Source organism: Strigops habroptila, chromosome Z (assembly GCF_004027225.2).
Source record: "Strigops habroptila isolate Jane chromosome Z, bStrHab1.2.pri, whole genome shotgun sequence".
Classification (NCBI taxonomy): domain Eukaryota; kingdom Metazoa; phylum Chordata; class Aves; order Psittaciformes; family Psittacidae; genus Strigops; species Strigops habroptila.
The window spans coordinates 41,950,093-41,962,089 of NC_044302.2; the positions used below are offsets into that span (position 1 = coordinate 41,950,093).

General features: G+C 44.8%; 1 protein-coding gene across 1 annotated transcript; it reads right to left on the minus strand.

Moving 5' to 3' along the window:
- Positions 1–8,104: 8,104 nt before the first annotated feature.
- Positions 8,105–11,997, minus strand: LOC115600661 (cyclin-dependent kinase 4 inhibitor B-like). The gene is made up of 2 exons (XM_030469879.1): positions 11,794–11,997; positions 8,105–9,552 (listed from the first exon to the last, which is right to left on the minus strand). The coding sequence occupies exons 1-2, from the start codon at positions 11,935–11,937 to the stop codon at positions 9,244–9,246; spliced, it is 453 nt and encodes a 150-aa protein (XP_030325739.1). The 5' UTR covers positions 11,938–11,997; the 3' UTR covers positions 8,105–9,243.

The window sequence follows — 11,997 nt, forward strand, 5'->3', positions numbered from 1 at the left end:
AACTACTAATGCTACCACCAATAATAATAATGATAAGGGAAATAACAAGGGGAGAGAATATAAAACTAAAAGGGGAAAAGGAAAATCAAACAATAAACAAGTGCTGAACAATACAATTGCTCGCCACCCGCCGACCGATACCCAGACCAACCCAAGCAGTGATCTGGGCCTTCTGGGTGACTCCCCCCAGCTTACATACTGGGCATCACGTGCTGTGGTATGGAATACCCGTTTGGCCAGTTTGGGTCAGGTGTCCTATCCCTGCTTCCTCCCAGCTTCGTGTGTCCCTCCTCACTGGCAGAGCATGGGACTGAAAAGTCCTGGATCTTGGTCCTTGGAGTAAACATTACTTAGCAACAACTAAAAACATTGATGTGTTTTAAGCATTGTTCTCAGACTAAAGTAGAAAACACAGCACTGCACCGGCTGCTAAGAAGGAGAAAAATGACTGCTACAGCTGAACCCAGGACAGGTACCTAGCCGAATCAGATAGCTGGCCTCAGACAGTGTTTTTCATTGTTGTTATCTTTGCCGCTAGACAATTTCAGTGAATTGGATTAAAGCCATAAAACTTGGGTTTGGATGTTCTAAGAGAAAGCTGTTTTTTGGTGTTCATTTTCAATCCCCCTTGTTTTGTTTTTACATTCTATAGTGACATATAAAGGTAACTTGTGTTAATTTTCTTGCTTTATGTAATGAGTACTTACAGCATCATGGGACAGTATGGCACAGAGCAAATCCATGGGTGGTGAGTTTTGTTACACATTTCTATTATAAATTCTTCATCTTTATGTGCAAGGCTAGATGATAACACTAGGTAAGGATAACGAATTGGGTAGATGGCCACATCTAAAGAGTTACTGTCAACAGTCCAAGTGGAAACCAGTAATAAGTGGTGTCCCTCAAGGGTCTGTGCTGGGACCAGTACCATGTAGTATCTTCATCAATGACATAAGATTGTGGGGTTGAGTTTGTGCATGACATCAAGCTTAAGCAAGCTAGTTGATTTACTGGAGGGAAGGGCTGCCATCCAGACGGACCTTGACAGGGTTAAGGAGTGGGCTTATGGGAATCTCATGAAGTTCAACAAGGCCAAGTGCAAGGTCCTGCACCTGGGTCAGGTCAACCCATGGCATCAGCCCATGGCATCATTATGGGCTGGGGGATGAAGGAATTGAGAGAGCAGCCCTGTGGAGAAGGGCTTGTGGATACTGGTGCATGAAAAATTGGATGTGAGATGGCAATGTGCTCTCACAGCCCAGAAAACCAATTGCATTCTGGGCTGCAGCAAAAGACAGGTGACTTGCATGTCCAGGGAAGTGCTTCTCCCCCTCTGCTCTGCTCTGGTGAGGCCACACCCACAGTACTGCATTCACCTCTGGGGTCCTCTGCACAGGGAAGACATGGACCTGTTGGAGCAGGTCCAGAGGAAGGCCACAAAGGTAATCAGAGGGATAGAGCACTCCTCCTGTGGGGAAAAGCTGAGAGAGTTGGGGTTCAGCTTGCAGAAGAGAAGGCTCCAGGAGACCTTATTGTGGCCTTTCAAATGAGGTTTATAGGAAAGATGGAGACAAATTTTTTAGCATGGCCTGTTGCAAAAAGGACAAGGAGGAATTAATTTAAACTATAAAAGGGTACAGTTAGACTATATATAAGGAAGAAATTTTTTACAACGAGGGTAGTGAAACACTGGATGAGGTTGCCCAGACAGGTTGTGGGTGCCTCATCATTGGAAGTGTTCAAAATCAGGTTGTCCAGAGCTTTGATAATCTTGATCTAGTGAAATATGTCCCTGCCCATGGTGGGAGGGTTGACCTAGATGGGTCTTTGAAGGTCCCTTCCAACCCAAACCATTCTATGATTCTCTAATATCTATTTGCTCTGTCAACATAGGCATGGTACCTGAAGGTGTCTCATGCAGAATTAATACACAGTGGTAGTGTGTTTTTTCGAAGCTTAGCATAGATTTTATTGTCTTGGAAATGTATTGGGAGATACTTATCCAGCAGACTATACAACAAAGATGGTAACTGGCAAGAAAAGCATAGGTAAGGTAATTATATAAAGATGGGCCAAATAGCTGGTTTTAATTGCCTTTCTAAACAGTCATAAGAAAAATACTGAATTTATTGTGGGAAGTACTGCAGTTATGCTAGAGAACAAGATACAGATGTAATGTACTGCATCACTAAAACCAAGTAAACATTCTAGCAGAGTGGCTGTTCTTGGACAGAAAATGTCTCATTTGACAGGAGTGAGACAATAACACACAGAGAACTTCACTGATGGAAATTCCTCTCCTGTTTGACTGTCGCTCTGTGACAATTCTGGTTTTTTACAACCATTATTCAGCCCATTTGCTGTGGTGGATTTGGATTGCCACCTTCTGGTGCGGAGTATTGACACTGCTCATATGTTTTAACATCAGAATCAGTGCTAATAAATACTAGCTGGAGGTTCTCGGAAAATCACATCTTGGCCTAGTAAACAGCTTACAGGGATACAGGGTGCTATATTGTTCTGTTGCTTATTGTTGCTTAGTTTTCAAACACCTTAGGCTCCAAAATGAATGCCTCTCAAAGTTGATTGATGTCAGTGCTCCTCTTACAGAAACTTTGTGTCTCCTATGGGTTAAACATAACCTGTTGCACACTTACTGCTACCATGGACATCTTTTACACCAAATATTGTCTCTTACCAAAATTAACAAAGCTTTCAGTGGGACCTTTCAGGACCTGACTGATTTTTATGTGTGTTTCCCAAACCCTTATGTTTTAAAGCCTCATTTAAACAATGAGTACTTCAACACAGACAGCTAAAAAGTGACCTCTGGAGAAAATGAAGCAGCTTCTTTTTATTTTGCATGTCTCATGCAGGGTGGATTAGAACTGTGGGAAGCTTGGTAAAATATTAGCTAGTGAAATTTAACCTTACATTTTTCAAGCCTACTTTTCATTCTCCAGTGGAATTGTCCTAAACTAACTCATTGATTTTTTTATGGCCTGAATGCTTTCAAGGTTTTGGGGGGAAAGAGATCACCCCTGCAGCCAGCAGGAGCTGCTGAAAAACAGGTCAGTCTGTCATGCTTCTATGCGGGATTTGCCTTGGGGGAATAGAAAAATTCAGCTGGGAAACAGTGAGTGTATTGGAAATAAATGCTGAAAGCCTGATTTTCTTCCCTATGTGTACGGAGGGGAGATTGAACGCAAGTGAGTGATTGTAAATAGCACAGGTGCACAGAGCAGGAGGCATGACAGTATTAGCCAAGGACTGGGAAATACAGAATTGGTAGCTGACTGATTCCTTATAAAATTTCCCACTGGGCTCCAAGGAAAATGCCAGAGCTTGGAACTACACGAAATGTCCAGATCCATGGAGACCACAAGTGGAAGTGTCACTGCAGGGTACGTTCAACACACAAATAATGAATGCAAGAGGAAGACATACACCCACTTGCAGGAGCTTTTGTCCGACTGTACCTCCGGTGGCATTCATTAGGAATTCTGCTTCTTCTTGGTGTATGAGTCATAGGCAGCAGATCTCCTTCCGCTCTGACTATAAAGACTTCTGGATCTGGACTCTGTAGCATTCAGGCCCAAACAGCCCTTGTCTGTATTCCAAGCCAGCACCCCATGCTTGTACCGTGAGTGTGTGATTTCTCTGACTCTGGAGTTGCAGTGTCCTACCCTGCTTCTCACTGACTGGGTGTTGTATTTTGCTTACCACACCTATCAAAAGCTTTTAAAGTCCTTTTCTCTTGGAGGAGATCTGTATTTTGCTTGGAGCATCCTCCAGTGTGTATGATAACAGCATAATGTACTGATGCCAATGCAATATTGCAGTTTCAGATATGGCAAAAATTAGACCATGAGGCGGCACAAATTAGGCCATGAGGCAGGCCACTAGGTTTACCTTTTTTCTCTCTTTTCTATTTCCTCTAAATCGCTCTGTGCAGCCTAATACTGATCTATCTTGCTAACCTGAAATTGCCCACTCATATCTCATTTTCACTTAGTTAACACTTCATACATACTAACAACATCTAAAAGCATCCCTCAGCATCAGCACAGGTGGCATGTGACATCAGAACTTAGTTTTTACAATAGTATTCAAAACAGACTCGAGAGCAGTTGAGGTTCCCAGAACTGTAACCAGTAAGAGTATTTTGTTTGTTGAAACCAGCTGAGTATCAGTAAAGGGAGAAATTAATTCAGGAGGTGCTCAGCACTGGGCAGGATCAGCTCTCTAAGATGGAAACTCTGGCTTAACTGCTCTAACGACTACTTCCTCTCCCCACTTTCATTGCAGTACTGACTGAAGGAGGATGGTGCAAGCACGTTGAAATTAACTTTTAAACTTTTGGGAAACTTTGCAATTGTTTATTTAGATAATTGTCAAGTTCTCCACCCCTTTTGCTCTAAATTGCCGCAGGCAATTTGTGGTGCAAAGCCATGCATGACTAGGCATACTTGGAAATGCATTTTCTATTTGAATACCAGAATGTCATAGAGGAGGCCCAGCTGCAGAATTTAGGAGATTACAGAGATTCCTGTGAAAAACAAAGTCTGGCAGCTGCCCTGAACTGCACTCCAAAAGAAAAGCAATTTAGTTTTCATTGGTCCTGAACTGATTCTAGAATGTACCCTATTTCTATCAGAAAAACTTTATGCTAAAAATAAATCAAACTTTGGATTGCCTGCCTCTGTAAATAAACAGTGAACTCATTGTTCAACCTTAATTCCTAGCGTACAACTGGCTGGCTGTATCTCTTAATCTTTTTAAACTGTATGGGAGAAAATAACACTAATTTGGTGGTTTTATTGGAAGGGAGCAAAAAGATGTGTAGGTTAAAAGGTCCACACTTCATTCTGTATCTGTATTTTCTTCTGCCTTTCTATTTTATTTTCATGAAACCAAGCAGTAAGAAATAACATTATTGCTCTTGTGACTACCACTGAATACATAACCTGCTTCCAGAAACCTTAGGCAGGTATGAATTACACTGTGAATCTTCTGACTCAGTCTTCTACTCAGGACAGAGCAAGATAAATGCCTTATGGTCTCAGTAGCAATACCAGGAAACAGACTGTTTTAAATTCAAGTGGAATAAACCTGAGTGGGATCTAGAAATGTCTACATTTTTTGATTGGCATAATTTATTTTTTCCATGGCTAATTAGACTGGGATTTTCTAGAAACTGTCATTGACTGACATGAAATGTGAAAGTAACTCCTGCATGTAATTTTTGTGAACCAGCTTGCTGGACTAGTCTGTTTGTAGAATATTCTTTTTGGATGCATACACTACTCACTATTTTCAAATGTCCTGCCTTAGGGCGGGCATTCCTCTTGGAATCAGGGTTTTTTTCTGCTCATTATTCAGCACGCAATTATTTATCTTGACATATGGCGAAGCAGTTTGCCATGCTACCAGTGAACATAAACATTCACTGAAACAACACTGCATAAACATTCACTGAAAACAATCACAGAAGGAGCACGTACGCAAATGAAGTACATTCATAAATCATAATAGCTTGTGTGGTTTTATACAGCTGTAGAAAATATATGGATGATACAAATCTGTAGAGTATGTTGATGTTCCCCAGTGTTCAAGAGCAATGCTTGAGGGAATAATATGAGTTAAAACAGTTTCTATGTACACCTTGATAAGAGGGGAAAAAAAAAAAAAGAAAAAGAAAATGTTTGGGCATGATGTTAGATCCCCAGATTCAGCAACATATGGAATCAAGAATAATGCCTGTTGTAAGTGAAATGTATCTTAGAGGACACATGAAGTCTGTCCAGCTGTTTGTTTTCCTACAGTATGGTTCCTCTAGCACAAGGAAGAGATTTGATCTTATGTAAATCTTTTAATTTGACCTTAGAATCTGTGGTTTATGAATTGGTGCTTTATACAAAGCAGCTTTCATATGAGAGAAGAGGAAAGAGGAGAGAGAAAGAGGAGAAAGAGTAAGAAAAAGAGAGAGAGAAAGAGAAAAAGAAAGAGAAAGAGAAAGAGAGAAGAGAAAAAGAAAGAAATGGTGAATTACTTCAGTGAGTGTCAGATTAGGATTGATTGAGACCTGGTTAAAAAAAAAAAAAAAAATTATAGTCATCTAGAGCCACTAGGTATGTGATCCCTCACCTCTACTGCTGAGAGTGATTGCCCCACCAGATCTCTTGTAAGGTATGAATGCCTTCAGAGGTCCTCTGTCCAGCACCAGGTCCTCTGGCTTACCTGTCCTATCTTCAAATTCCTCACTTTCTTCTATGAGGGCTCTCAGCATTTCCATTTTCCTCCTGAGGCTCGCAGTTGCTTGAGGTTTGTTTTGTATGGTAGTGAGGCAGTGAGGTTCCCCACACCTTTGGCTGAAGCCAGGTCAGGTGATAACTTTCTTTTCTAAAACGCTTTCTGTTTTTCACTTCCATGAAGCCTTCAAAGACAGTGAACACACTGTGTAACGCCTATGGACCCTTAAACACAGTAAACTTAGGCGAATTTAAGGGGATGATGCCTGTTGTAAAACTTAGGAGTCATGTTCGCAAAGAGTAAATTTCCAGAATGTGTAGTAGAAAACACTTCGTTTTTCTAAGTGTCAGTACACCTGAAGGTATTTTTCTTAAATACAAAACCATGACAGAGGACACCATAGTGGAAAATTCCTAGTCAAATTTTTTAGGTGCTGGCGTTCACACTCAAGTGGGCTTTGTAACACATAGTGCTGCTGGTTCCTTGTCCAAAGAGCGAACATTTATGTCAGAACAGAAAGCCGCACAAAGCTGCTACTTCAATGTGATTAACGCACTTTTTAAAAGACTTTTTAGAGACAAAAACAAAAATCACGGCTATCTTTTCACAGAGTTTGCGTTGGACTCTTGGAGGGAAAACATTTTTCTGTACTTTCCTAAAGGAGTGTGAATTTTTCGTTTCCTTCCCTATGCACGGTGGCAGCCGGTAAAAGCAGAGTTGCTCAGCCCGGTGAGTGTCTTGTCCATTCAGCCTCTTACTGCACTTACACCAACTCCAAAGCGACCATCCGTAACTCCGTCCCTAAACCTCTTCATCCTCTTCTCTTCAGATGACTTTCCAAGGAAATTTGGGGATTCGGCAGCTCCGAGTCCAAAGCTCCAGGAAAGGTCACGATCTTCCGACAGGGCTTTTCCGTGAGCGGGGGGAGGCTGCGTGGGAACCCCGCGGGCATCCCTACCCTCCACCTCCCGTGTATCACGAAGGGGTTCCCCGGGGAACGGGTTCCTTCGGCGAGCAGCCAACGGGGCCGGGCGGAGCAGGGAGCCGCGCCGGCAGCTTGAGCAGATGGGACCGTCCATCTCCTGCCCTCAGACCCAAGCACCGCCAAGCCGAGCGGGGCTCCTCCTCAGCCGAGGGGGGAACGGAGGAGAAAAAGAAAACCACCAGCCGTGCCTCTGCCCCAGACCGATTTTCTGACCCCTCTCCCGCCGTCTGGGGCGGGATCGCTCTCGATTTTTCCCCCAAACAGCTAGGAAATAACCGGTTTTTTGAGAAGAGAGTGATTCCCCCCGCCTTCCCCCCCCCACCCCTTCCCGCCCCCATTTTAAACTAATGAGCGGCAGAAAGCCGATCCTCGGTGAACTAGAGGCGAAACGAAGGGGCATCGCCTCTTCCATTCTCCTAGATGTGTATCCTGAGCAAAGTGCAAGCTCCTGAGCACGGGCAACAAAAATAATACCAGCGCTTTTGCGGGAATGATGTGGAAAAAATGCCTGTTTGGCTCACTGTGCGCCCGTGGTGCCTTATTCTACAACGTGGGTTTGCCATCGTTTTTACTAGCAGGAAAGAAATGTTCCGCTTTTAAAAGAGATGGTAAAGTCATGCAAAGCCGCGAAGTGCAGTTGAGTTTTCCTGTCTTTCCGTAAGAACTGTTTCAAATAAGTAAATTAACGACTTTCACGGACGTTTTTAACATGGATGATTGTGTATGTGCGTAAATAATACACACCTGCGTACAAGCCCTGTGCATTCATCCTGCGTAAAGCTGTTGCATGTATATGTGTTTATGCAGAGACACAAAAAATGGTGGAGACGAACAAAGTTGGAATAAATAACACCGTCCCTCTCAGAGTAGTGCTGCGTACAGAACCGTTTAATAGTTGAACACAAAGATTGGGAATTTTTAAGGCAAGCCCTGTCATATTTTGCTGTTGAATAATAACAGGTATTTCGTCACTCGAAAAGTGGTACAAACATTGGGCAGACGATGGGAATCGCGTAGGAAAATCAGAGATAATGGGTGTGAAGAAATTCAAATTTATAACCAAGCTCGGCCATTTGTTGTTGTTTCCAAATATCTTTGGAAAAGCCGCCTTAAAGATACCGAGCTCTTTGAGCAGATCTTTTGAATCAATGGGGTATCTCCAGATGTTAAAACTACACAGTAACTGAACGATTACCAGTTGGTTTCTCACATGGGTAGCCTTCCCTGAATACATCTGTGCAAAATATTTGTAGTAGTTCCCAAATTGTAATCTCGATCATTGTTAGATGTTTTAAGACTTTCTAAATTGAGCGGGGTGATGAGGGGAGAAGATTTGAAGGCTAATTAAATTTGTAAAACGGATGGCTAAGTTGTTCACTATTTCTGAGCGCTATCTAAAACAATCTCAATGTATCACTAAAATGTAAGGCTCTCCAGGATTGTGCGGCACTGAGTAAGATCAGTACCGACATAAGACAAGTATCTAAAGGAAATCAAACCAGTGGCTTGCAGGGCGCTTAGCGAGTCACTAAGGAAAATGGAGCTTTCTCACTTCTCTAAACCGTGCCAGTTTAATTATTAAATGGAGGAGGCAGGCAATGTAATTTTTTTTTTACCGTTGGAGCACGGGAGAACAGTTCGCTGCTTGTCCTCCGCCCGCCGGAGAGCCGGGGGGACGGAGAGGACAAGGTGCGCTCTCCACGGAAGTGCTTTGGTTCTTCACGCTTTTTCTTAGAAAATGCATCAGCATGCGTCGCTCGCAGAAGCGTGACACGGAGTGCCCGGGGGTGTGTGGGGAGAGCTCTGAGGCAGAGGGGCAGTGGAAGACCTTCCCCAGCGGCCGGGCTCCCGGGAGCACCGCCAGCCGTGGGCGCTCGCTTGCGGGCTAAGACGGCGGGACGAGGGGGCGTGCCGCGGAGACGGGAAAATGGAGAGGGTCTCGGCGATGAAGGGGACAGAGGCCGGGAACGCTGCGGGGCACTGCGGCGGGGGACGCGGGGGTCGGGTCAGCGCTTAACCCCCTCCGCTGCAGGCCCTGCTCCCGGTGCGGCGGCGGGAAGGGGCGGCGGGTGGCGGAGGAAGCGGGCCACGGGTCCGTGCGGGCCCCCCGCCGCCACGTCGACGGGGAGGCGGCCGCTGCCGTCGGGCAGGTCGAGGCGCGCCCCGGCGCGGTGCAGCGCCGCCAGCGTCTCCAGGAAGCCGGCGCGGGCCGCGTCGTGCGCCGGGAGGCAGCCGGTGCGCGGGTCCGGGCGGTTGGGGTCGGCGCCGCGCTGCAGCAGCAGCTCGGCCACCCGCGGGCTGCCCAGCATCATCACCTGCGGGGAGAGACAGCGTCAGCGCCCCGCTCAGCCCTGCGGAGAGCCGCGGAGAGCGGGGCGGCGGCGGGAGGGGGCTGGGAGGCTGAGGGGCCGGAGGGGTCTTTTGCGGTTGAATCTCCTATGTGGGCTACTGGTAGCTGCTACCTGCATAAATTCATACGGCTGTGCTCGGCGGTCCTTGTAGTCCCTTTCCAACGTGAGATATTATGTGATTCTGTGATAATTAAAACATTAGCTACAAAGGTTGTGGTTTCCAGATCAGGTACTGCATACGTGTATGTTCTGTGCCACGTTTTAGACCGTTTATTATGCCATGGTTTATGTTATTATACGTTTATTACGCCATTGTATTTGTGGTGTGTGTATATGTATACACACATATACGTATGTACATACATATATACACAGGAATATTTGTGTACATACATATACGTAATAGGTATATTTTGTGTATACACATATGTACACAATATATAAGCCATTTACACAAAGTACCACTTGTTATACCATAAATAGTGCGTGGGTAGACGTATACATATATGTGCACACATTGCACATATATATATGCACACTGTGTATTCTGTGGCAACCCTGAGGCGCCTTGTGTTAAGCCTCCTGCTACTTGGAATGCGCCTCTGATTTTACCGCTGAACTGAGCAGCAAGAGTGGCCGGGCAAGGCACTGGCTGTACCGGCCCTGGCAGAGGATTTGGCTCTTTTCGGTGCCCGGTGTAGATTTCCTCCCTCCTGAGTTCTGATTTGAGCCGTTCGCCCCTGGCTCAGCTCTGGCTAAACCTGTGCTGAGGCTCAAAGCAGGGAGGAAAGCTGCTGAGTGGCCACGGGTAATGCACAAAACTTTCCTTTGAACCCTAATTTCACTCTGCAGCTGACCAAAACCAAGGTCTGATCATGCACAATCGAACAGACAAACATAGACAGCAAGCAAGCAAATAACAACAAAAAAAGACACTTGGGGTTTTGCTTCCCGCATTCTCCTACTAATTTTTAATGGAATTTTAATCCCCAAAAATTGAATCTTAATAGCGTAGAAAATATCTTGAGATAACAGGTTTTCTCATTGTCTTCTTTGTCGAGAAAATTTGGTTATGAGCTACAAATATTTGGTTTGGTTTAGGGATTTTTTGGGGGGGGTTTCTTTTATTTTTTTTTAATAATAGAAGTACAAAAATGCTTATAAATTTCATAATTCAAAAATTCCTGTAGAAGTTTTTCAAAAAAGAGAGCCCACATGTCAGAGTGGCAGCCATTTTGAGAAGTGTTTCTAAGGGAAACAGAACTTAGTCTCACTCTGAAACGAGGAGAGGAAATTAAAAATCTGCAAACAAAACAGTTTGGAGACAACAATTCCTTTTCATCTGGAATAACAGAAGCAAAACGAATAACTTTCTCAGTACCTTTCTCAGTAACTCACTTTAGAAAAACATTTGATTTTCCATATAAAGTGTAAGGACCAAAATGGCAGTTAGTTTAGCTGGTGAATCATTAAATACATTGCTTCAAGTGACAACTCGAGAAAGCCTTTTCATGAAATGCACAAGTCCAGTTTAAATTAGACTACATTAATCGTTCAATGAACATTTGAAAAGTTTAATCTTAAGTATGTCCATTAATACAACACACTTCTAGCTCTCAAAATGCCAGGAAAGCAACTCCACTACACACTGGTACTTAGAATATCTACCAATGAATTTTACCACTATTGATGAATAGTGAACATCAAAAATACTACTAATAATAGTGACTAGTAATATATACCTAGTTTCAAATTACAATTTCTACTCAGTGACAATTTCTATGCCATCTTTTGTGTCATTCTTTCACATGAATATACTAGTAAAGAGAACCACTTCGGTTTCCTCGGGGGGGGGGGGAGATCTATTAAGGCTGTATTTAAAACAAACAAACAAGCAAAGTCGATAGAAGCACAGTCAGCTCCTCGAACCCATCTGGAAGCGGATTTTGCAGCCCCACTTCTCCTTTTGAGTACCCTGTAGCGTAATTCGTTTGCTGTCAGCCGTGCTACTCTGAACTCTATCCTGTACTTGCAGGAGAGCGAGGATTCAGGCAAGTGCCAGCGTTATTCAGGCAGCTGCGGCTGAGTCCGGTTCGATAATAACAATAAGAATTCATTGAAACCCCGAAATTGACACACACCACCACTACCACATCCCCACCCCCAGCGTGGCGAAGGCAGCCCCCACCCCGGGGTGCTCCGTACCTGGAGCGGGGTCCTTCCAAAGGAGTTGGTCGCGTTGGGGTCCGCGCCCGCGTCCAGGAGCCTCCGCACCTCCTGGGGGTCTCCGCGGGCGGCGGCGGTGCACAGCCGGTCGCCGGAACCGTCTCCCCGGAGGGACACCTCCATCTCCCCGCGGGCCGGACCTGCACGGCCGCTCCTGCCTTCCAGTCTCCTCTGGCCAGGACC